At 39.1% G+C, this 26002-nt stretch overlaps 1 protein-coding gene across 3 annotated transcripts in view; it reads left to right on the top strand.

The window, feature by feature from the left end:
• The first annotated feature begins 520 nt into the window (after positions 1-520).
• GAK (cyclin G associated kinase) overlaps positions 521-26002 on the top strand; it is a 68420-nt gene continuing 42938 nt past the window's right edge. For all 3 annotated transcript variants that reach the window (XM_088130099.1, XM_088130097.1, XM_088130096.1), the window contains exons 1-8: positions 521-814; positions 14060-14121; positions 17310-17369; positions 18185-18299; positions 19318-19460; positions 21322-21447; positions 24685-24774; positions 25834-25969. In XM_088130099.1, coding sequence (XP_087986225.1) covers positions 673-814; positions 14060-14121; positions 17310-17369; positions 18185-18299; positions 19318-19460; positions 21322-21447; positions 24685-24774; positions 25834-25969 — 874 coding nt within the window. In that variant the 5' untranslated portion in view covers positions 521-672. The remainder of the gene's footprint in view (positions 815-14059; positions 14122-17309; positions 17370-18184; positions 18300-19317; positions 19461-21321; positions 21448-24684; positions 24775-25833; positions 25970-26002) is intronic.

Here is a 26002-nt window from a genome sequence, read left to right as displayed (position 1 = left end):
ATAACTCTCAAGGGTAAATCGATGTTTTGGCCCTACAAATAGTCCTGCCGAGGAGCGGCACTGGCGCAAGGCAACCTTGTACCGGAGTACGGTCCACTATTACGCTTTCTCAGACTAGAAGGTGGGCAGAGAAATAATATAATAGCCTAATCATCCACTTTTGGAATTATTGCATATATATCTATGCACACGCATATGCACAATATATGTATGTACTGTATAAAGTAACGCTGAATTTCTTGCCTCCGAGTTCCAATGCAACGCCTGCATTTGTGTGCAAGTCAATCGAAGCAGCGGGGCGCTCGCTGCTCTCCTTACAGTCTTGTTGCCGTCGGAGGAGCCAAAGGCCGAGGGCGACGTTGCTCTGCGGGCGAAAGCGAGTCGGGCTCGGGCGCAGCTTCCGAGGACGCGCCCGCACGGCGATTCCGCCTTCGCCCACCTCTTGGCGGAGGGGCCAGGTTCCGCGGAGGGGGCGGGGCGATAGGGGAGGGGGCGGGGCCTCGGCTTCCTCCTCTGACGAACAACGTTGGCGGAAGTGGTTTCGGTGCGGGCCGGAGGAGCGGCGAGTACGGCGGCTGAGCAGGGGTGTAATCGGCGGCGGCGGCGGCGGCGGCGGCGGGCGGAACCGGCCGGCGCTCGACCCCAGTCCCGGCTGCGCCTGGCGGAGCCGCCATGTCGCTGTTGCAGTCGGCGCTGGAGTTCTTGGCCGGGCCCGGCTCCTTGGGGGCCGCCAGCCGGGACCAGAACGATTTCGTGGGGCAGGTGGTGGAGATGGGCGAGATGAAACTGCGGATCAAGAAGGTCATCGCCGAAGGTGTGTGGGCAGGAGGGCGGCGAGGGCTGGGAAGTGCTGCGAGTCCCGCGATCGGGGGAATGGCGCGAACCGGTGCCCGGGCGGCTCCCCCCCCCCGCCCCAGCCTCTTCCTTCTCCGTCTCCCCCTTCTGCCTTCGCCGCTTCAGTTTCGGCACACGCACCGTAAGGCACCGCCATGGGCTAAGACGCTCAAAATTCAATATAAAAATCATCCAGGGTTCTTTTTACCCCGCTTTTCCATTTCTATTACTTTTTGATGAATAACTTTATTGTACCCAAAAAAAACCCTCCGGCACTGTACAGGAACAGAAAAGCAAATGGCCTTGGCGTGCGGGTGGGATTCTTAGGTTTGTCAGGAGACCTCGAAAGTAAGAGGGATGAAGGGCCTAGCAAGGCCAGCAGCAGCAGCTTATGACAAGTGTGGCATTTTCTGAGGGGCTCTTCCTGACAGAGATATATTATGCGTGTGTTAAATTTTCCTTAACAAGCTGTGGTTAAAGGGAAGGAGCAGGGCTAAAGAAAAGAAGATGATGGCCTGTATCAGATACCGATTTGGTGTTATGGTATTGTGGTTTGGCAGACATGAGTGGCCTGTTTTTCACTTAGGATCTTTCACCTATTTGTTCCGCTGTCAGTAAGATGTTACATCTTTCCAAGCTATCTGAAGGGTTAATTTTATGATATTTGACCCTACCCTTTTAAGATCAGTTTAACGTCTGAAATTTAGCAAATGAAATTTTACTCTGTCTCAGAGGGCTTCTTGGACATATTCACAGTGATGTTTCTAGTTAGCTAGAGAAGAGATTTCCTCATTTCTTCCCATGAAATAAAGAATGAACTACTACCCGGAAGGGAGGGTCATTTCTAGACTAGCGGATGGAGCATTTACAACAAGTTGTTAGAAGACTCAGCATGCAAGAGTTTCCAGATATATTTACATGTGCATGGCTATTTAACAGGGTATTTGGGTGCAGAAGGGCTAGCATTCAGAACCATCTCCAATGTATATTCCTGACGAAATAGACTTGGTATGTACATGTAACTAGAAGTGCACATGTTGTGGTTTCCAAACATATATACATGTGTCACAGAAGATACATGAGTGACATTGACAAATGATCAGTTACATATTTCCCCAAACTTTGATAGCAGCGAATATCACATCTATACTTACTTTCTTTGTCTATAGTTGAATCCATGTCACTGCAGCGCACTGCTCTATTGTTTCTAGGTTTGTTGGGAGTAACTATGAATTGCCTTAGTGGAGATTTTGTGACACAGCTTTTAATTCTTCCATCTTCATTTCTGTATATCTGTCTGGCTAGTCTGTGTGCTGTATCTCTCTTACAAATGTAATATTTGGGTTTAAGGAATATTGCTTTTTACCTAATGTTGTATTCTTGGGAAGTGCTCTCACTTTTTAGTATCAAAAATATATTTCTTTTTCCTTCTTCTCCCTCCCCCATCTTTTGGGGAAAGTGGCACTCATGATTCTCTTACGCTTTTTTCTTTCTACTAACTTCTCAAAAACTGCCATCAAAGGCTAAAATGCTTTTTGGTGTACAGGATAAGATTCAAAGGCTTCACCTGCACTATTAGTGTATTAGTGTTCATGTGTGCATTTGAGGATAGATTTACTAGATTTGTGAAGATGTCTCTGTGAAAGTGCAGTGTCCCATGTGACCAAAATCCTTCAGCAGAAAGTTAATGGAGTTTGGTGAAGTTAATTATTAAAGATATTGAAAGGGAAGGTGCCTTGGTGACTCATATGTCCAAACTAAGAGTTCTGATTTCTTTCCTCCATCCCTCATCAGATATGCTTTTCCACTCCAGAAAAGTTGCCCCAGTCCAATTTTTTAGCAGGTCTCATATGAACACTTTAATGTAGTGCGGGATATGCATCCAGAAGTTATTTGAATGTATGCGGACAATATTTATTAAATATGAAGTCCTCTGTTGATCATAGATACATTTCCTGCCCTAGGCTAAAGTGAAAGAGAATAAAGTTGAATGGTGTCAAATTTCTATTCTTACACTGAGGATTTGTTTTGGTGGGTCTTGATTGTTTGAGCATTCTTTTTTCCTGAATTCTTTTCTTTTTTCATTTACCATGCTTTTAAAGCTAAAATATTCCACTTTTAATTGTCACTGTATACACTTTGCAGGGCATTAGAAAATATGTAGCCACTGGAGAGGTTAGGAGGGGTGAGGTATAGTAAGCTGGGCTGCTGTTGCAACTGTATGGTTTGCCTACTCCAGGAATACGGTAGAGCGAATGACAACCTTGTTTCATCATCCAACTCCTAGAGCTGAAATGCCTCCTTCTAGATTTTATCTGAAATATGGCAAAATGTTGGCTGATAGTTTTGTTTATAACAAAGAATGGGTTCAGCATCGACTAAGCCATAAGGTGATTTATATGATTTTTACTTAACATGCTGTGTGTGCCTAGTTACTTTGGTTTGTAAAGCATGGTTTATGGCTTTTGGCAGTTTCAGATGAATATAGTTTATTCAATCAACTGTGGTTAAGTAAACCCCATGTGAGTATGATATGTGATCCCAACCACATTTTCATGTCTTGAATGATAAAATTTCAAAGTAAGATGAATTTAAGCCATAGAAAATGTAGCAGACATGGCTGCATATATTTGTGCAATTCTCAAAGCAGTAGAAGTCTATATCTTTATTCCTTAATAGATGAGGTCCTTAGATTTATTTTAAGAATTTTAGGTGGAGTGGAATGTTTTCAGCAGTGTTCTATTTTACTGTTTAAATGCTTTCCCATGTAGGAATTTCCTGCATCCAGTAGTCCAGGACATAGCAAATTTTAGATTAATCTTCCTCTGATGTATGCATTTAAAAGAACAAGGAAAAAATTTTTTGAGTCTAGTTTATACATCATACTGAATAGTGGTTTGCTTAATCATGTTTAATGATTGATTGATTGATTGATTATGTGCTATCAAGTTAGTGCCAGTTCTTAGCAACACATAGATTTCCTCCATGACGATCTGTCCCTAATCTGGTCTTTCAGGTCTTCCAACAATGTTTAATGTTTAATGAATAAATAGCAATTGGCTGGGTGTACATAGCACACTAAGTCTCAGCCATGGTTTACAAACACAGTGCATATGGATGCACAACATACTAAAGCAAAATTAAACCACATTAGCATGATGTGTGAACTCAATCAGACAGTGTGTGGTATTTAGAAATGGGGTTGTCCCTACATGTACTACCGTATGGCACTATAATATTAATTTATTTATGTTGGCTATATTGCAACATTTGGGTTGATTAACTAGTAGTGAGTCATGAGTTGTTACGCATAAGTATTAAACGTAAATGTGAGATGATGAACCCTGAAGACAGAAAACAAAAATAAGATGTGGTGGAATTATGTAACCTGCTACAGTATAGTCTCATTCTAGTCACTAGTACCTTAATGGTATCAACAAGCCACTTGAAAAATACTTTTTTTAGATGTACAGAAACATAAGCCACAGATTATACAAAGATGTTTTAATTTTAAAAGAATCCTGCCTTGGACTTCTGTAGCATATGCAAAATTTACTCCTGAATTTGAGTTTTAGTATTAGCAATTGGATTATACTTTCAAGATAGAGGATTGCCAGTTTAATATTATACATGATTAAAATACATGGAGGAGCACCAGAAGTGTATCATTTTTTTCCTATAACTTGCGGACACTCGTGATCATTGGGTTTTTCTTGACTTGGAAATTTGAGGCACTGTTCACAAATACACTAAAACATAAACATTGGTTAGCAAGTCAAAACGGTTAAGCCAAGCTCAAATGAATACTTTATGTAGCATTGTAATATGTGAACCAGCCCATCATGTTAAACTATAATGAGTTTGTTTTGGCTCAGCATGTTGTGTGAAATCATATATTTTGTTAACCACAGTTATGGTTTGTTAAATGTGTTATGAACACAATGAACACAGATACGCTACCTCTTACACTGTTATTAATAGCGGCTATGGGGTTTGTGCATTTTCTTTCCAGCCATTCCCATAATTTGAGATTTCCTCTCCTTTCCCTCAGGATAATGTCAGTCATGACAAAAAAGTGAATTAGTTGTAGGTAACGTTTGCAAATCAGCCTCAGACCTTGCAAATGATGGGTAACCATAACCTGTATTAAGGCCAGTAGATGTATAACTAATGATCAGAGAGAATTCTTATGGTTTGTATTACATCTGTACTAGGCATAATCATGTGCTTTGACTTACTATCTTTCTGAAAATTATTTAAAAAGAAACCATTATTGGGAACAATAATGGAGGCTCTAGTATGGATTAAGACAGATAAGAGTGCCACCCTTAGAGTTTATGAAGTTCTTCCAAAGTGCTAAAAACTACTCGGGGGTGTGTGTTTATCTCAGGAATCCTACAGTATTATCCATTGCTGTCAGTAATTGATAAGTAGAAATTTTCACAATTTTGAGAGGGAAAGGTAGTAAGTTTGGCTGGCAGATTTTTAAAAAATAATATCTTAGTTGGTTTTTTTTTTTTTAAAGGATGATTTCTAAGCAAATGTAGGAGAGGCTCAGCCTACAGAGGATGTGACACTGATTGTTAAAATGTGTCAAGAGCACCAATTAACGCCTAAATGATAGGATATTTCAGCTTTACCATGATGACTTGTAGTGCTTCAGGAACTACAGTGGAAGAAGACATAAAATAATAGCATAGCATGAAAACATGGCACAGTCTTCTATAACTGAGTCTGGCATTTGGAATCTGGCTGTAAGCAGGCACTATTCTGGTTTGTGGTCAAGAACTGCAAACACGTATGCTGTCAAGTACCTGGCTGGCCACATAAAAGATTCACAAGTTTGTGTGAGTCTCCAGGGTACATATTGCTCTTTCTGCCATTGAGTTGGAAAGACATTCAGATTCTGCCAATCTGTGGTTGAAGTCTATAATAAATATACTGTAGCCGTCTTCCAGAAAGAATAGCCCAAATGCAACTGAACAGATATTTTCAACACTCCACAGTGTTTTTTGCTTTTAAACTATGCATGTTTTCATTTTGAGCTAACAAAGAAGAAGAAATTGTGCTAGATGGTTTCCAAACAAACAGAATCCCTGTCTTGCTGGAGTTCAGCTTTAGCTTGCTAATCTCATCCAGTCTCTTGCATCCTTCAGGCATTAGGTGAGGAGCTTCCATGCACCTCTAGCCTAACTTCGGATAGAATATACACAGAGTATCATCTGCATATTGCTTGCCCCTTATCCCAAGTCCATATGTAACAATGCCTTGTGGTTTCATAAACTCCTCACAGGATTGTTGTTGTGGGGAAAGAGGAGGAGGAAGAAGTATTAGGCATGCACAAAGGCGGGATAAAAAAAAATCTAAAAAGTGTTCAGTAACAGGAGAGAAAATTGAGCGCTGTGATACCCCACAGAGGATTGACAAACATCTTGACCATTCCTCCTCCCATATGATTGATTGGAACCACTTCTTCAGGAAAAAGCATAATCATTGTAAAACAATGCCACCTACCCCCAACTCTCACAGGCAGCTCAGAAGAATACCAAGATTGATGGTACTAAACGCCACCAAGAAGTCTGGCAGGACCAGGAAGGCCATCCACCTCCATATAGGACCTGACGAAGAGAGACCAATGCAGTTTCTGTCTCATGCCCAAATCTAAATTGACTGAAAAAGATCCAGATAAACCACTTTACTTAGGAAAATCCAGTTTATCTAGGATCTTCTGCATTTGATCCCCTCCCAAAACCTTCTCTAAAAAGAAGATTGGAGACTAGGTGGGTTATATAAAATTGCCAGATTGAGAGATGGCTTGTTCAGGATCAGGTGCCTCACTGCCTCCTTCAAGGAGGTTGATACTACAACTGGAACAAATCCCAGATGACTTTACAAGTTGTTTCCCAGTCACTTCATTGGCGTCTGCACATATGGCTTTGATATCTGAATTAATATAAGAAATTTTATCTGCAAAATGTCTAGCAAGTAGGTCACAGTGGATTGCATGAAAGTTGACCTGCCCGGTGCTCCCCAGCAGGGAGGGTGTCCCTCCTTGAAAAGTGCTGCTGGATGACATTCTACCAAGGTAGTAAGAGCAAAGAAATACTTATACTTTACTACTTTTGTTGCCATAGTATAGGCCTGAAGATGAGTTCATACCTCTGTTTAGTTATACTCTTTGTGTTCCTCCATTGTGCTATAGGCATCGCTTCAGCCATTTCATCTCCTGGGATCAACAAGCAAAGAGAGACAACTCCCAAGCAATTACATTCACTGTTCTTTCTGAATTCCAGAGGTATCTGAGATGTATGGTAGAACTCCTACAATATAACTGGAAAATCCCTAGGCCCCTTTGAAAACAGTCAGATCCATAAAGTGGCTGGGACGGACTATTCTGCTGAGCCCCCGCCCTTGTAGAGATCACAGGTGCCAGTCATTTGCACGTGTACCAGGAATTGAGCTAACCATGACAAAGGACTGACAGTGTGGATTTGTTAATTATGTGGGACAGGCCCATGGATGCTGTGAATTCCAGAGCCTTTCCAGATTTCACTTCGCTTCCTCAGAATTGAAGTGCCCCAGTACCATTCACCAGGGAGAATTTAATACTAGGTCTGTGACGAGGTCCAGGAATTCAGGAAGGGATACTGATGGATGGCAGGATGGGTGATACACCAGCACAGTCTTTATCTTGCCCCTATGGATCAACTTCAAATACTGACATCCACAACCAATCATCTTTGGAATACAGTGCCTGTGCACAACCAGGCCCTCAGGATCATTATGCCCCACCCCCTCTCACAAGTCACAGCTGCTGAAGCAACTGAAACCCAGGAATATCAACTGTACAGAGCAACATCCTCACTCTTGCTCAACCAGTTCTCAGTCATGCATGCAAGGTTAACTTGTTCATTCCCAATGAGGTCATGAAATAACATGGCCTTATTACTTATTGGCCTGGTATTCACCAACAGCAGCCTGAGGCTAAGACTGTTAACAGTCTAGTTCAAATTCCAGAATAGAGGCATTTGGGCTATAAGAAGGCACTGGCACCATTTTGCTGGTCCCTGTTCTCCTGGAACAACCAGCTCAGAGCCTCCTGTCTTACTTTACTATTCAGTTGTTTGCACCCCATCTTCCTCTCCCTCCATGGACTTTCTGGACCTGTCGCTAACATTACTTCTAGTCAACTTGCCAACAAGCAACCTCACTCCCCACCACCCCAGTAATGCCAACCTTAGAGGAAGCAGCCATCTAATCAATGGCCACTGCAGCCAGCCCATCCATCTCCCTCATGGTACACATTCACCACCTCATTTAATCACCTCCACCAGCCACAAGCTGATGCCTTCCTAGCCCTGGACTACTTAAAGGCTGTTTCTGGGGTGCCCTGCTATTACTCCTCCTCCTTCACTAGACAGTGATAATTGCATAACCACCATCTGATTCCAGATGAGTCCTTGAGCATGACCACTGTGGCCAGTACAGGTTGTCAGGGCTGTCATTATCACATCTTGTTGCAGTGAATTTCCTATATTAACTATGCAGTTTGTAAAATAGTATTTGTTGCTGTCAAATACAATGTTTTATTAAATTGGTTAACCCAGATTCTAGTGCCTGGGAGGTGTGTAATCATTGGGGAAGGGAATCACAATCAAAGAACACTGCATTTCACCATGAGCCCATAGTTTCCATAGAACTGGGGTGATCCATATTCTATTGTGTGTCTCTTCTTTCTTAATGAGATCTGTTTTGTATTTTGGGGATACCATTATTGTTCCTTCTTGCAATATATGAGCTGCCAGTCTTTCTCATTGTGGTAGCCACAAGCCATCTTTGTGTGTGTTTGCGTTTATCATAGCTTCCTAGAGAGCTGATTTTTGAAAAGCGGTACCTTGAAATAGCAGAAATACACCTGCGTTTTGATATTTGCTTTGTTCTATTCGACAAAGAATCTGAACATGAATAAGAAATGTTACTTTAGCTGTGTTTCTTAAGCTTCCCAGTATCTCTGTGTCCTGTAGCTTAAGCTTCTTGGCGTACCACAAAATATTGAAATTTGAAGTGCCTTTTAATTACCATGAGGAAGAATGCAGTGTTCTTAGAAGCAGTCCACTTGTAAATATCTTATTGCTGCAAGATAAAACTTCATTTAGTTAGTAGGGAGCAAAAGGTCTATATTACCTGCTCACAGTATCTTAAGAAAGTGTCTTTCCTACAGTTATATTGGATCGCAATAGCCATGATCTTCAGCATGTGATCATTGGCCATACTTGCTGTCTGGCACATCTGAGCAGCACTAGACCAGGAAAGGCCACATAGAAAAATACAAGTCACTTGATCCGAAGAAAGGCTCCTGTTGAGAAAGGTGATGAGTCAGATTGGGATAGGAAGTGGGAGGGTTCATACCTTTCACTGTTCGGTGATTTGGATTTGATCTGCTTTTTAAAAAAAAAGTCCTGAAAGAGATACATATCAATCCTCAGCAGAGGACAGAAGCTCTTCAATCTCAAATTTGCTTATTCTATAGGTACTGCTGCACGCCGTAGCAGATATATGACTCTGCTGATTTCTTGCATTGATTTTATTTCCTGTATACAGAAGCTATCATGAGAAGCACTTTTGATTTCCTGCTGATATCCCTTCAATTTTTTTTCCAGAGTCTCCAGTTCGTTTAGGAACGGTATCTAAAATTTTAGATGCCAGTATAAATTTTACAGGAAACGACATTCTTTCGCTCCATCCCATTCTCACCTCCATTTGTTATGGATGGAAGAACTGAGGCCTTTGGTAATCTAAAGGTTTAACATTTGTTATGATAGGTTTGGGGTATGTATGTATGATCACAAGGTCAGAGACGTTCAAGGCTGACACCTATTTGATGTCGGGGGACAAGCTGCCAACTTCTCTGTATTGTGTTTTAGGCTCTGTAGCCTAAAACCTGTAGGCTACTTGGAATATTATATGCAGTCTAACTTCTTATGCATTGTTATTTGTTTATTACATACTTTCTTGTATAACTGTAGAGGTTTAGGTAAAGGGAACCACAGCTTTACTGTAATACAGCAGACCATTACAGCCAATCATATGAACATTAGAGGGGTTCTCTGCTACAAACCCATGTAGCAAGGTTACCGGTTTGCATGCTGTGCTTAAAAGCCACACTGTTTAGTACACAAGAGAATCACAATGCAGGACCTTATTAAGGAGCTTATAAGCCAGCTGGTTGCTTGTTTTCTGCTTCTACTGTACTTAACATGGCAGGTAATGAAGTATAGTTTTTTTTCCCCCCAAATAAATCTATTTAAGAGTGGTTTTTTTTTACAGTGCATACTAAATATCAAGCTACAAGATAGTCTTAAACACGAGAATCAATTATAAAGCTCACTAGGGGCTTTTGAATGGGCTTGTTGAAAATTGTAAAGCTATTGTGTTGTGTGGAATAGCGGTGTTTCTGAATATAAAATCATTTTCGGTCTCATTTGGCACAAACTTGTAAAAATGGGAAGTCCCTTTTAATGGTAAGTAGCCTTCACAATGGTGTGGTATCCCATGCTCAGCATTAACGTATTTACTCTCAGAATTATGTGTGTTTGATGTTATGGTTTGAAGGAGTACGGTAATTTCTCAGATACAGAACAAATCGTTGTGGGTGGCAAGATTAAGGGATATTGTTCCCTCAGAAATAATGTTGTAGCTAACATCTGAATGGTCTGAATTTTAACTGGGTCAAGAGAGTGCTGCTGAAAGAGAGAAAGAAAACAAGTGCCCAACTCTAACCAAGTTCTTCAGTTACTGTACATCAGTGTTGTCCAAACTTGGCCACTTTAAGATGAGTGGACTTCAACTCCCAGAATTCCCCAGCCAGCATGGCTGGCTGGGGAATTCTGGGAGTTGAAGTCCACTCATCTTAAAATGGCCAAGTTTGGACAACACTGATATACATTATAGTACTGTACCAGAAATGCATTTCACACCCCTAATGTGATGAATACAAGGGCAATGGGTAAGGCTGGGTTTCTCTAGGATTATTTGTTTTGTTGCTTGAGTTCAAGATTTTCTTTGCTATTGAAAAAAAAAAGATGTTAAGCTTAATTCGGGATTATGCTGCAGTTTTCATTTATTTGCTGTCTTGGAGAGAAATTATGCCACCGGTTTTCAGCAGCTCCTGTCTTGGGCCTCAGATTGCTCACCTATGCTGTATGGTTTCAAGCCTGCTGTTTCTCAGTGACTGCTTCAAATAGCAGATCTAGTCAATTGACATGAATCTATAGCAGAGGCAAGACTTCTTCCCAGATTTTCTGCTGTCTTCTTGAGTCAGGGCATGGAAGCAGCACCATTCTATTAAAAACTATTTATTGCTGTCATGTGGCCACTTGTTTCCAAGCTTGAATTTCCTGTGTTCCTAGGGAATGAAGGGTCTAATTCTTTAAAAGTTTTTATAACATTTTTTCCTATGATCTTCTAAAATACCAACTGAACTGGCAGCTTGCCTTAACAAACAGAGGCCTTTGCGGGTAGGTGTAGGAGGATACATTCAGGCATTGTATTGAATATGTGAATTCTCTTTAGAAAAGGTGGGACAGTTGATCAGGTCACTTGCAAGCAGGTGGCTTTCTGTTCTTGACCATTTAGTTATGATTTGTGAATTGCTACTTGGGCCAGAGAAACATGGATGCATACGCATGCCTCAAAGTGAGGTCATAAAGTGGATCATTTCCGATTGTGTACTGAAAATTCTCTCTTACAGTCTTTCGTATTAGGAACAAGACAGAAGTGTTGAGTGGAAGCAAAAGCCAGGAAGTTAGGAAAATATTAGCCGGGTCCACACATAACTTTCTAATTGCAGGGAGGGCTTTTAAACATAAAAGAACATTAAAAACACAACACGCATACACACACATCTGACATATGCAGTCCTGCTACTGCCTTTTGCTGTTTGTTTCTACTCTTGCTTTTACTTGAAGCTGTTTATACACAAAGTAGTTGGATAAAACAACATTAAGCAATGAATAAATAATGCAAGACATAAAACCAGGACAAGAATGTCTTAAGCCCACGTTAAAACAGCAGTAAACTTTGAGAGAGAAAGAGAGAGAGAGAGAAGGAAAAAAGGTAGGTAAATTGATTTCAGCCAGTCTTCCCTAACCTGCCACCTGTCCCCCTCCCCAAATATGGGGTGTTCCCAATTCCCAGCCTTGAGTAAGCTTCTTTAACCTATACTTTAAAACCTACTGAAATATCCAAAAAGTACATACATGCAATTGAAGAGCAGAGAATCAGTAAAATTTTGAATTCTTTTTAATTTACTCAGTAGGAAAAGCATACGCGGAAACTAGAAGAGCAGGTAGCTGTTTTGCAGATGAAGCAGTGTAATGAGGAATAACATGGAGCTTGCAAAGGAACTACACATACCTGTGACTCAAGTGCTGTAGGGTTTCCTATTAACAAGAAGCAATCTTTTACAGAGAGCCATTTATTTCTCATCCAACCATTAAACAATCTGAATGGTTTCTGAGGGCACAAATTATATGCCTATAATAACAAATGGCCCTACAGGTCTTGTCAACGTTGTTCATGAACATATCTAGGTTTCTTAAATTGTAGCCTCTGTTGGTTATGCCTGGGGTGTCTCTTTTAAAGAACTGCAGACTCTCAGCGTAAAGTTATAAAATGGCAATAGCTTGTCATTTTGCCAAATCAGTGGCAAGTGATGCACTTAGCTGTAGGCACAAAATAAAGTTTCTACTGCACAGAGCCCTTACTGTGAGTATAGCACACTATTCTCTACATGCAATGCTGCGTATACTTTCAGCATCTGGAGAATGGCTAATGAGCCATTGAACAGCATTAGGAGAGCCAGAGTTGGGCTTCTTGAACTTCTAGGAGGGCCTCAAACACAAGCTGTTGTGGCTAGTAAATTTGCTGGTTAGTTATCCATATCTCAAAAGAGGAAGGTGCAAATTCTTTCAGCAGAAGGGCCGCACTAGGTTTTGCCCAGCACATTGAGGATTGCACACTCAAAGAGAGTGGGGTCAGGAACCATCTGGGTGGGAGTTGCTGAACGCCTTCAATTTGCCCCTTAACCCTTTTCTGGAGAACACTGAAGAATGTTTGGGTTTGTATGTTGGATTGTTTTGTAGGTGATTATTTATTACTGTCTCTTACAGGTTGGGTCATTGTTGCATGTTGTATGTTTTGTTTTATGATGTTAACTGCTGGAAGTCCTCGGTGATTATGGCAGTATTTATTTGTTAAATTTATACTCTTCCTCCCATTCAGTAGCTTAATTCACATATACAGGGCTTCTCCCTCCTGTTTTTTCCCCATCACAACCATCCTAGGAGGCAGGTTGGGATGAGCAAGAGTGACTGGCCCCAAGTTACCCATTAAACTTCAGTGTCTGAGGATGGATTTGAACCCAGGTCTCCCTGTTCCTAATCTATTACCTTAACCACTAAGCCATGCTGGCACTATACAAATTTAATCAATCAATACAATAATAAACCCCTCAAAAAAAGTTGCTCCTCTCATTCTGGTTAGCTCAAAAGGCCACAAAGAGATGCTGATTTGCTGTACTTGTACCTTTTTCTAAAGGATTTTAAGCTAAGATGCCTATAACTATGCTTAGTTTTTATTTACAGAAGAATGTCCATCTATCCTTCCCCCGTGAGGGCATGCTTAATACCTGACATATGTTTCCATATGTCAGGGAACATTTTTCACCTTTTTCATAGGTGACCTGGCTAAGTTTGTTAAGCTGTTGTCTTACCCAAAGCAATCTGGATGCCCTTCCAGTGTTCTTTCTCAACTGAGCACATGTTGTAGAAGAGTTGCCAGGGTGTGGCGGGACCAAGGGCCATATTTGATCTTTGACTGGCTCGCTGGGGGCTTTGTTCCCCAAAGCAATTTGGGTAGGAATTAACTAGTTAGGTATTTTGTGCTCTTGGGGGCCACATCCAAGACCTTCAGGGCCTCAAACTTGGTTCTCTTGCCGTAGGGGATTATATCAAACCTTTTTTTTTTAATCCAAAATAACCTCATTTGTTAAAGAAATAAAAGTATAACTCAAAATTCTTATTTAATAGCACTGAAACAATCTGGGAAGTGCAGAGAGTGTACTTATTCTTGTAGATAAAAGATTCTATACTCTTGTATTGCTTCAGCTTTAGTACTGTTCGCTAACTTTCTAGGTTTTTTTTTTATCATCTCATTTTCTTCTTAGGTGGATTCGCTTTTGTATACGAAGCTCAGGATCTTGGAAGTGGGAAGGATTATGCTTTAAAGGTAATTATCCTTATTTTTCAGGATTTTGATCCTCTGCTATTTATTTTATTGTTGACTTCATTAACAATGACGCTGCAAATAGCAAATATAACAGCTAAGAACAAATCCGTTCCAGAGTTGGCTACTTATAAGTAAGCATACAGTATGTGGCTTTGCTACCAAATTCTAAGGATATGTACCTGGTAATCTCTTTGGCTATAATTTTAGCAGAGTTGCTCTCAATCAGTATATCATCTGCCCCCACTCTGGTGCTTTTCATATGCTTTGGGACGACAACTTCTGGAATTCCAATAAGTATGTGAGATAACATATTGGGAGGGATGTATAGATTGGAGAAGATTGGTCCACATAATGTTGACCTAATAATCGATCATCTGGCTCAGTGTAAGGAGGTTTCTTATCTTCTCTGAGTACATGAAGGAAGCTGACTTATGGAATCTGAAAGCTAGTGTCTCTTGAAGACCGTTGCTTATGTTTAGTGGAATATTGCCTGGATATGTACTAATTGTCAGAATTGTCATTGCACAGGGTAACATCTTTGACTTCAAGCATTTATTGGCAAGTTCATTTGCAAACGTAATGCTGGCTTCCTTTTCTAAATGTTCATTTTAGAAAATTGAGAGCCAGCTTTAGGAATGCACATTTCTGCTTTTCCCATTATTCTGTCTTAATTCTGACTAACTGTAACTGGGATTCATTTTAACTAGCATCTGAAATCTTCTGTAATCTATGTTTCAAGTCCTCTGTAACAAGAAGTTGAGGATGAGGCAAGTATATTCTCATGGCTGGCTCCCAGTTTCCTAACACTGTCTTGCCACCACCTGCATGTAAAAAGCCTTCCTAGATACGTTTGGAAGCCCTTGAGGATTCCTCCCATCCCATCCTTGATGTTCACTTTTCCTGGAATGCCTCAAGTTACCTATGTTCTTATGCATGAAATGAAAGCAATTCCTATAAGGTGGTCAGGAGAACTAGAGTGACCTATAGCATTTCAAGGGAAATGCTTTCTGGAAACTTGTTATTGTTGTTATTATCACAATGACTACTATAATGCACGTATATTCTGCCTGTCTAAAGTGGCATACAGTAAGAATGGCTCTCACTTTATCCCCACAACAAACCTGGGAAATATGTTGGGCTGAGAGAGACTGACTCACCCAGTCATCCAAGGAGCTCCACTGTTCATGAGGAGTTGAAGTTGGGTCTGCCTCTTCTCATCCAGTACCCTAACCATTTCAGTACTCTGAATCATGTAAAGCACCCACTATCTAGTGACATGAAAATCAATGTTATTGTACATAGTGTGTAAATTTTCACAATGCTGCATAGAAACCAAAAAGGCTGTACTTCCATTTTCCATTAGAACATTAATCCTAAGGGGGAAATGAACCCATTCATTGACCGATTAACATGTATCTGCTCTTATGCTTGGTTATCTCGCCTCTTCTTTCTTTTTTGTAATACCTGTCCTAAAAGAATTTAGACACATTAAATGTTGATAGTGATACAAATATCACATAACAGTCTCTACATACAAAGACAAAGGGGAAGAGGAAATAAAAAAGATTTAGCAACTAATTTCCCAAACTTCTAGATCTTTCTCCCAACCTTACCCATTAACTCACTGGTTCAAGCAAATACTTTCTCACTGACTTTGAAAAGAAATGCAAATGAATGCTGAATAAAATGCAAGCATTTCCTTCTTTCCGAGCCTGTAGGACATTTTTCTCTCAAATGCCAGTTTTACATAGTATCATTGTGATTTTCTATTTATTATAGCATGATTTTGCAAATATGTCTGAACTGATAGCAAAATAGTCTCTGAATAAGAAGAGAAACCTTCTAAGCAAGACCTGTTGGCACTGGGTTTTGATTTAGAAGAATCCAAAACTGTTTATAACTGTTGTTAAAAGAATTTCATCAGTTGCACCTTATAAATTGCAAACTATTAACTTTTATTGGAATCCCATAGTGATGACCAATGAACAGAGTAAATGATATTTGGATAATATGAAGCCACAGTGTCAGAGATGCTATTCTAAGCATTAAAACAATAAATATCATGTTATTATGTTCTAATTCTGGAATCAAATGTCAGATTAAGCTCTCAGTGACTGGTTTGAGCAGGAGAGAAAAGCAGGTATGAATATGTTCTGTGTAGCAAAAAACAGCTCGATCATAGTATGGCAAGCGTGGATTCCTGGCTTAAAGTAATATACACTGCTTAGAGTTTATGAGTGAAGTGGCTTAAAAGCACTTAATATACAAGAGACAGAGTGTGTGTGTGTGTGTGTGTGTATATACACATACATACATAGATACATACACACATACACATGACTGTTAGCTCTACATGATTAATAAGTGTTGCATGAGAGCTGAACTTTGCCTCCCTCTGCTAAGTTCTGTTAAAAAGGAATCTGGATCTGCTTCTAAGTAATAATAGATAAGCTGCAAAACAATGTTTTCCTAATAGATTATCTTTGGTGGTACAAATGTTCTGAATAGAAATACTGACTAAATATCTTCTAAAAATATTTGTATTTCTCTTTAAGATCATACATGAATTTATATCTATGAACATGTGTGTGTAGACGTGTGTGTTTACTCCCAACATTTCATTCCTTTTCCTTTCCTTTTGACATTGGCTTATTTTTTTTTCTAATTAAATTCTTTAGTGTATGTTTTTTTTTCCATTTAGCAAAAATAAAAATACCAGGGAGAAGTTTGGCATTAATATTGTCCCTTAAAGAACTGTGTATGAATGCATAACATTGACACCTGCATACTTGAGCCTTTCCTACTCATGAAGAAATAATAACCAATAATAGAATCTAGTGACCATGTTTTGATTTCTGATAAGAGTACATTTTCATGTATTGAGATATTTTATCAGTAAACCAGATGATCTTCAGTTGGAAACCAAGGTTCCCATGAACTGGCACAGTGAAGCACAGGATCCAACCAAAATTTGCTAAGAATCTCCAAGACTTGATTCACCTAGAACTAGAGGTCATACATGATATCCATGTATTGGCCCTTGATTTGCATACAAAGTTTGTGTGATCTGATAACTTGTTTTAATATAATTATAAAAGAAAAAAGAGTATAATTCTTATTTTGGAAAACAAAACAAACAAAAAGGAATTAAAATGTTCTTCTTTGTAATCTCTTTATTTTCCTGGCAGAGATTATTGTCTAATGAAGAGGAAAAGAACAAAGCTATCATTCAAGAAGTCTGCTTCATGGTATCCTTTTACAGAGAGATGAAAGCATTTTATGCTTGGACAATCAAATCCTGGTTTAATAAGCAAGAACACATACGTTTATGTAGCTTCTCATCAGAGCAAAACTTCCATTTATATTTAAACTAGAAGCTATCTGAATGTCTTCCAAACAACTCAGGGTTTGAAACCCAACTTCAGATTGTTTTGCTGCTCATATGAAAGGAGAAGCAGAGGAGTTATGCACAGCAGAGGAGAGATCTGATTGTCTAAATGGGATCTTTGATTAAATATATGAGACAGAGCAAATTTGTTTGACGTTACAGTTGCCTTAGCATATCAGTTCTGTGACTATATGCCTCCTAATCTGTGTAAATTACTCTTCTTTGTAACACTTGGCTTTCTTTTGCCATATTAATCCAAGCCTTAATAATATTATTTTATCAGAAATGTTTTCCTTTCTCCCTCTCTCTCTCCTGCTTTAAATTATACACAGGATGTGGTTGTGTTCAGATGACCTTTAAAAGTTTATCCTAATGTTAACTGGATAAGCCCAATTTAAGCCACATTTGACAATAGGGCACACAGGAAGTGCTCTTGCCAACTTTGCCAAGTGGCGGTGGCATGTGGAGTTGTTGCTCACATGAAAGGAGCAACACATGAAAACTCATATGAGTTTTCAACATCTTAGGCTGGGTCAGCACATGTTTTTGACCATGGTCTCTCTTTCACAATTGGAATTCTAACCCAACTGATTGAACTGTAATTCTGCTATCTAATTGCAAAGTGGTTTTCCAAATAAATAAATCCTTTGAAACTTTAACAGACGTGTTATTCAGAAAAAACTATCTGGTCACCCAAACATTGTCCAGTTCTGTTCTGCTGCCTCAATTGGAAAAGAAGAATCAGATACTGGGCAAGGAGAATTTCTTCTGCTCACTGAACTTTGTAGAGGTAAAGTCACTATTTTTGTGGAATCTCCTTGGCTTGACAACCTAATTCAATGACTCAGCCAGGCTGGCTCTGTTGAAAAAAGACACAGGCAACGTTTCTCAGAACAAAAACATTTAATATCACCAAAGGGTTCCAGGGCCACTCTGCACTTCGAGCAAAATGTATGGCCTCTATTATCCAAAACTTAACTCCTCCCTGTCCTTTTCATTTCTGACCTTTTTGTTTCAAGCAACATTTTGGAAACAGCATTGAGAAAAACATTCTTTTAAGTGTAGTGAAGGAATGCCCACTTTAGCACTGAGAACTTTAATCACTGTTTTCTTTGGAGGTTAAAATTTGCTGATTAATTAATAGGTTTGACTAAGATTGAAGGGTGCAAGTTTTCCTCCTCCTCCTCACCCTTGTCCCAGTGCCAGACATGAAACAAATGAAAAATTAAAATAGATTTGTTTTAAAGTTCTGGGTACAAAGAAAACCTCTTAGATGTATTTTGCATTTCAAACCTGTCATTTTTCTAGCAAAAAGGACCACAGGCTACTGAACCCAAGAGCATGCAATATTTGCTCTTCCCTGTTCCCCCTTTCCCAAAGCTGAGTTATGATTAGAGTATGCTGTAGTACTTGTTTGCTGTTTACAGTCTAATATTGTACAAAATGATGATAGGAGGCCTAGTAACAGATTGTACCCCAAAAAAGAAGCATATGGCTCAGATGGTGGTGTTCCTAGAAGGCACATATAGGGAGCCTCATCTCTTTCTAGCAAAATCTTAGAGTAGAGCTCTACGGATTCTTATTTTTTTCTCCTTCCTTTCAATGTGTTTGCTTGGCATTAGTGCTGGGCTTATCACACAAGAGCAGAATGAGCCAAACCACCCAAGGAAGCAGTGCTTGTGTTAGAAAATATCAAGAAAGTAATGGGATAAAGGGGGTGTTTATGGGCCTCTATTAGCTGTCATCAACATTAGCATTCTGACTGCCTCTTCCCTAATGTGTGTGATTCATGGATTTTATGTTCATAGGGCAGCTGGTGGAATTTTTAAAGAAAGCAGAATCTAAAGGCCCCCTCTCATGTGATACAGTTTTGAAGATATTTTATCAGACTTGCCGTGCTGTGCAACAGATGCACAAGCAGAAGCCTCCTATTATTCATAGAGATTTAAAGGTACGGAATCTAAGTTTTCTCTACTCCTTATGAGATTGAAGCAATGATACTATCAGTTAGGAGCTTGAGTTTGCCTGTAGTAGTCTGAGAAGTGTTGTACTGGAGAGGGAAAACTCTAGGATAGGTTGGCTGAGAATAAGGCAGGGAAGATTAGGCTAGGTTCATTTTTGCTAAGAGTTTTCCCAAACGTGGACATTTGTTCATGAGCAACTTTGAAAGAGCTTGAGATTTTTAAAAGTTAAAAAAAGGGGAGGGGGCAAAATTGTACATCTCTATTCCAGAACTAAGAGTGGAAAAATCTTGAGAATTGGCCATAATGTGTACAGTTCACTAATGGAAGATACATAGCAGAGACATGCAGAGGCTGACTGCAGATGGTAAATACTACTGTTTCTTGTACAGGCTGTGGATTCCAAGGGATTTAAATTGTAGTATAATATTTAATTATACTACAAATTATAGGAGACCCCCTTTATCCAACCTAGCACCTTCTAGTTCCCAGATTCCCAGGCAGTGTGATTACTTTCTGGAAGTTATCCTAGCACATTAGCAGAACCCAGGCAAGAAAGCCTACCTGAAAAATTGCCAGTATATCTTGCTTGTTATCTTTATATAGTGTTGGACAGGACTGAAATTGGAGCTGGGTTTACTTTTCCCCCTTGATTGGGGAATGACTAGGTAGAAGTCAATGCTTGAAGTGTTTCAGAATGGTGTAAATATTTTTGAGGAATTTAACTATGGATTGACTTCAGGTAGAAAATAATGGTATTGTTTAGTGATGTTATGTTATAAAAAATGACATGAACATTACAGAGAATCTCTTGGTTAGGGACCTTTAACAATAGGAGACTTTGTATCTCCTGTATGAAGGAATAGAGACCTGGTCTTGGGAAAGAGGAGGAATGAATGAATTGTTAATGGAATTTTTAAAAAGATTGCTCAGTTTTGAGAAAGAGGAAGAGGTGAAAAGGAACTCAGAATAACCATAACTTGATTCTGATTGGTATAAGATGGAGTAGAGAGACTTGACAGGCTTTCAAGATTCTGGTATTCTACCCTACAACAATAAAGAACATTCCTGAAATCTCTATTGTGCCTGTTTCTTGACCTTTCCTACCTTGAAGAGCTGACATCCTGCATGTTTTAGACCTGTGTGAACATTATATAATAAGCTTTAAAGAGACCAGGAAAAGCCTGGAGCATGGGTGTCATTGTATAACAGCTGGAAAAAGATATAAGTACATTTAAGTCATGAGCTAAATTTGGGAGAGAAAAGGCCCTTTATTGGTTTAATATGTAATACTGTGTCAGCCTTTACTCACAACCAGAAAGGAAATCGGCATTCTTAAAATGTAGATAATGAAATAATTAAAGTATGGTATGAACAATCTTTCTTGTCCCCTACCTCATATGTATTTGAAGAGGTTACCAACAAAACTCAGTGAAGTCCACCAATCATATTGCAACACACCTTTCCATTCTTTAAAATTGAGTTGTATTAGTGTATCCATATGGGATGGAATAGATTCATTAGAACTATGGTTCTTTCTGTTACATGGCGGATGAACAGCATTTACACGTGGGTGACCAAGTGCTCGGTCTTGGGTCTCATTCCCGAAGCCTCTAAAATTATCTTGTTCTTAGTAACTTCTCAAAGATTCTTTGGAACACAGTGTTTATGTACAAACAAGAAAAGAACTGTAAAACAGAATATTTGGGTTTCAAAGTAGGCTATTGAACCTTAGAAAAATGTTTAGTTTAGTGTGAACTTCGATAATCTGTGTCTACTTTGGTGATATGAACACAGATGTGCATGAGTAGAAGCCTTTTAAATGTAAATGTGTATAACTTGTCTCTGCAGATTGAAAATATGCTGATGAGTAACCAAGGAACAATTAAATTGTGTGATTTTGGTAGTGCAACAATTGTGGCTCATTATCCTGATTATAGCTGGTCTGCACAAAGACGGGCAACTGTTGAAGATGAGGTGAGACACCTAACACTGTGTTTTACTTTCAACATGTATTCCTTGGCTTTTTGAAAACATTATTATATTGGAAATAATTCTTAGCCAAGAGATTTACTTGAGTATCATTTACATGGCAGTCTTACTTTTGTTGGTTCTATGCATTGGTCTTTTCAAATTGTTGTTAAAAGACTTTCCAGCATTTAGGTGGCTCGGCTTCAGTTGCTACTGAGTATTTCATTGTTTGATATTCTATTCTCTGAATCATGGTATTAAATACTGTGCTTTTTTGTTTAATGCTTATCTAGCAGAAAAGATGGATATGTTCCATTTGAATAAACTTCTGTGCCAGAACTCCATGTTGGGTTTTCAAAATGTATTCTCAGCCAAGCTGCATCTATTGTTCTCTCTTGTACAGTTCTGTTTCTGAGAACAGCTTTTCAAAGAGTTTGTCTGTTTTTGGCAAGGACTGATAGAATAGGAAAGGGAAATTGAGGTTAGGAACAGGAGCTGTGAAAGGGAAAAACAAAGAGTTATAGATAGGACTGAAATTCCTTTTCCTAACTGTTGGAGGCCAGTGTATTCTGCACACTTGTAAAGACTACACATACATATAGGAGTGTGTGGAAGTTCTGGTCCCATACAACTCCCATCATCTCTTCTTTGGCATTGTGATTCCTTAGTTAAGCAATTTATGAAGGGTCACATACCCACTCTGATGTAGTAGCTCTATGTTGTCCACAGTGAGGGTTGCCTAATCCTTTTTCAGCTGAAGACTGTGTGTGCTAAACAGTTTGTCCTGGGTCAGGACAAAAGCTAAACCAAATTTAATTTAAATTTAATTTAAGCTTGGATGGGGAACACAAGGTGTACCTCTAGTTTAAACTGTGATCTTTTTTGTTCAGAGTATCTGCTGTACCACAGAACTATAGCTCTTTCTCAGAAGACTTGGGTAATACTGACTAGATCCCTTTTCTTCAAAGATTGTAAGGAAAAAAAAAATTGAATGGAACAGTTTTCAGGGCTCCAGTTACTACCTGGCTTCAGATTTGAACCTGAGTATAATCATGTTAAACACAAAGCTATCAATTATTAGCCATCTCTGCTCTAACTTTGATGGATTCCATTTAAGCTTTTATTCCTTATACAACTATTGCGGCTTCTGGTAGGTAGAACTTAATAAAGGTGCATTTTCCCACCTGTCTGTAGTTACTCTACAGAATAGAGGTATTGGCCAAATATAGGCCTCCAGATTATGACAAGACTGTTTCAGAAACACCTAAAAACAACATATGCATACTTACATACACATACAATCTACTGATTTCTCATGTAGTTTGAGTTGTGCTTGTGACTTCATGGATATTCTGTGTATTTTTCTTTAGAACAATATAGAAATGGTTTACCATTGCCTTCTTCTGGGATTTTTGCCCTTCCCAATCTTAGTTGATAACTCTGGGATAACTACTTGAATTTCCTATCCAAGTACTAATCAGGCACTGTAAAGAGTAAGAAAGATGACCTTGATGGAAATATGAGAACTGTTATCTAGGCAAAAGGGGCTGAAATATTTTAAGTCCAGAGCAGTGAGATTTCCTGGTCTGATCTAGCTAGTAGGGCTGACAATACAACAGCTTAGCTGGAAATGTCTTTCCAGACTATACATCTGGATGGTATCTGGCTGGCTATTTGTCCATCTATTTCTATACACATACACAAGTGGTTCTTTAATTTTAATTTTTTTAAAAAAACCATTATGATATGTTTTGCTTTTCAAATCCTGATTTTAACAAATGTTAAATCCACAGTTTCCCACTTTCTTTTGAGTGTCATGAACATAAACATGTTCTGTGGGAAAAAGAGGATTGTGGCTAACATAGTTACAACATTATTCTCTTGTGGGACATGAGCAACTGAAGGTCATTTTCAAAGAATCTAAAACAAATTAAAGGTGTAGCAGAACATGGAAGGATGGAGGTCTAACTGCCTTTCTGCCCTCCCTACCTTGGGGTAGTTGCTTGGTAATTTACGCTGCTGCCATGTGTCTTCCAAGAGGTCCTGCCCTGGTGTCCCCCAGAACCTTGGTTTGTGTGGTGTGTGTATGAGGGCTTCACAATGTGTAAGGTTTCCTGGCAATAAAAAGGTCAAAAATAAAAAGTGAAATAATATTTATATCGTCACCTCTTGGCCATATAGCTTCAGGGTCTGTGACTAGAGGAATCAGTCCTTCTTCCACTCCTGCCTCTACTTGTTAGGAGATAGGTCAATCTCACAGGAGATAAATAAAATCAATTTTTTTTTAAAGAAGATTGCTACAATTTAAATAGTAAAATGCAAATATTGGGTGTTGAAAAAAGAATTACAGAGCTGTTCATATTTAGGAGAAACAATAGCTTGATTTTTAAAAAAAGAAAATCCAGCAAACAGTGTAATGATCCATAAGATGGTGATGGCCTGATACAAATATGATTTCTACATTCCAACGTTCCACTTGAGAGCTGAGTTTCCTCCTCCTTTCCACCATGTTAACAAGAAAACAAGTAATAAATTCTCTGAACATGCCTGAAATATGATTCACAGCTAACATTAAAAAGCCAATTTAAATAGAGCATTAAAAAGTCTGAGGCTTAGCACAAACACAAAAAAACCTGAAATCAAAATCCGAATGTATGTTCCTGGCTAGACTTGTTATTTATTTCTACAGAAGTATAAGAATCCCAAAAGAGATGTCTCCTCTGCTTTCCATTTTACTTGAACTTCTCCACAGATCTCTGAAGATTCCACCTGTCTGTCAGAGGCTATTTGGGGCAATGATGCACCTCACTTGTTTTCCAACTTCCATCTAGTGACTTCCACCCTATTTTCAAAGGAACAAAAACCACTTCTTTTCTATCCCCAGGGGAGGAAGGGGCTGGAAGAATCAAATAGCATCTCTTTATAGTGAAGGTGTTCAACGTCTGCAGTCTGCTTTAGTTAGTGTTATGTAAGTAAGCTATTTTGTCTTGCAAATGGCAAATGGATCTGCTTGCTGTAAAGGCTAGGATAACTTATGAAAAGAAGAGAAATTATTTGCGAAAGAGTGAATGTAAAACTGCATAAGGCCAAAGTTCAACAAATAAGTTATTTTGATGATAAAAATTATAATTGTGGATTCTTTGTGGATTTTATATTGTGGATTCTGGGTTACTTTCCAAACATGTTTAATCTCTAGATTAAGAGTAAAATTATAACTATAGATCTCTTATTTTGTGTCTGCAGGTCACAAGGAACACTACGCCAATGTACAGAACTCCTGAAATTATAGATTTGTATTCAAACTTTCCAATTGATGAAAAGCAAGATATATGGGTATGCATTTTCTTTCTGCATAAGTAGATTTGAGGGTCATGATTTGTCCCTATTGGTTTGGCTTTCTCATTTATTTAGAGAACTTCTTGTTCTTCCCGTACTCTGGTAGAATCCACCAGGTAGCTAATACTAAACTATTAAAATGTACTTACCACCATGCGGTGCAGAGATTAAAACTGAAATAGAGAGCTGCAAAATCTAAAATGGGCAGCTCAAAAAAAGCCAAATAGTATGATGAAAGTAACTTGGGTAAAAACCCCAGGAAAATAGGATAGCAGTAGCTTCGCTTATACACAACACCCCTTTAGAAACAGCAGTATTCCAACCTGTCTTCCAAATTCTGTTCCTGCAACTTGTTCTGTGGGCTTAGTGCTTATCATTGATAAAGCTGCTTAACCTCGCCTAAGGTTTTGCATAAATTAAAAACAGGACGTCCTCTACCTGGAGGCTTAAACTCTAAACAGTGTGACACAGAAGGAAAAAAGGAAAAGGAGGGAGGAGGAAAAGGAAAAGAAGCTCATTTGGCACTGCTTTTGAAGATGTTTGAATGGAAGGAGGCACCCACGGTTCTAACTCAATAGAATGGACCATGCCAACTCATGTTTGCTTCTGCTTTCTAGTTTTATATGTGTGGAACTGATTTGTTGTTATTAAAACAAGACATTAAATCCCACATAGTTGTTCATTATTAATATATTGTGGGATCAGACCCAGTGGGCCTCCTTCATCTGTATGCCTTAACTATTACCTGCAAAACACCACCGTCCCAATGGTTGAATTAATGCTTTCAAAATACAGACTCCAAAACACAGCAAGTTTTCAGAAAGCGGTATCTTATTTTTAGGCACCTGTTGGATAATCATGCTTGTTGAAGAAACACTTAAATCTCTGTCAGGTGCTGAATTGCCAGCCCCTGTGAAATCAGCTCAAAATCCAAAAGGACAACAACGGAAGAGGAAGGATGGTCACTGCTAAAATTGATTTGGCTAAACCTTGAGTGATTTAATCTGGTTTGTCTTGTTAGTTTCTTTTCATAACCTCTTTGTTATTCCCCTGCAGGCCTTGGGTTGCATCCTCTACTTGTTGTGCTTTAGGCAACACCCATTTGAAGATGCAGCTAAGCTTCGAATAGTCAATGGAAAATACTCCATCCCACCGAATGACACAAGATACACTGTGTTTCATGATCTTATTTGTAAGTTTCAGACAGTGACACCAAATACCTGGG

Source organism: Python bivittatus, unplaced genomic scaffold, assembly GCF_059951505.1.
Source record: "Python bivittatus isolate LINGU-HERP-01145 unplaced genomic scaffold, Pbiv_v1 ctg000850_np1212, whole genome shotgun sequence".
Lineage (NCBI taxonomy): Eukaryota > Metazoa > Chordata > Lepidosauria > Squamata > Pythonidae > Python > Python bivittatus.
Note: the sequence above shows the minus strand (reverse complement) of the source record. Positions and strands in the feature narration are given on the sequence as shown.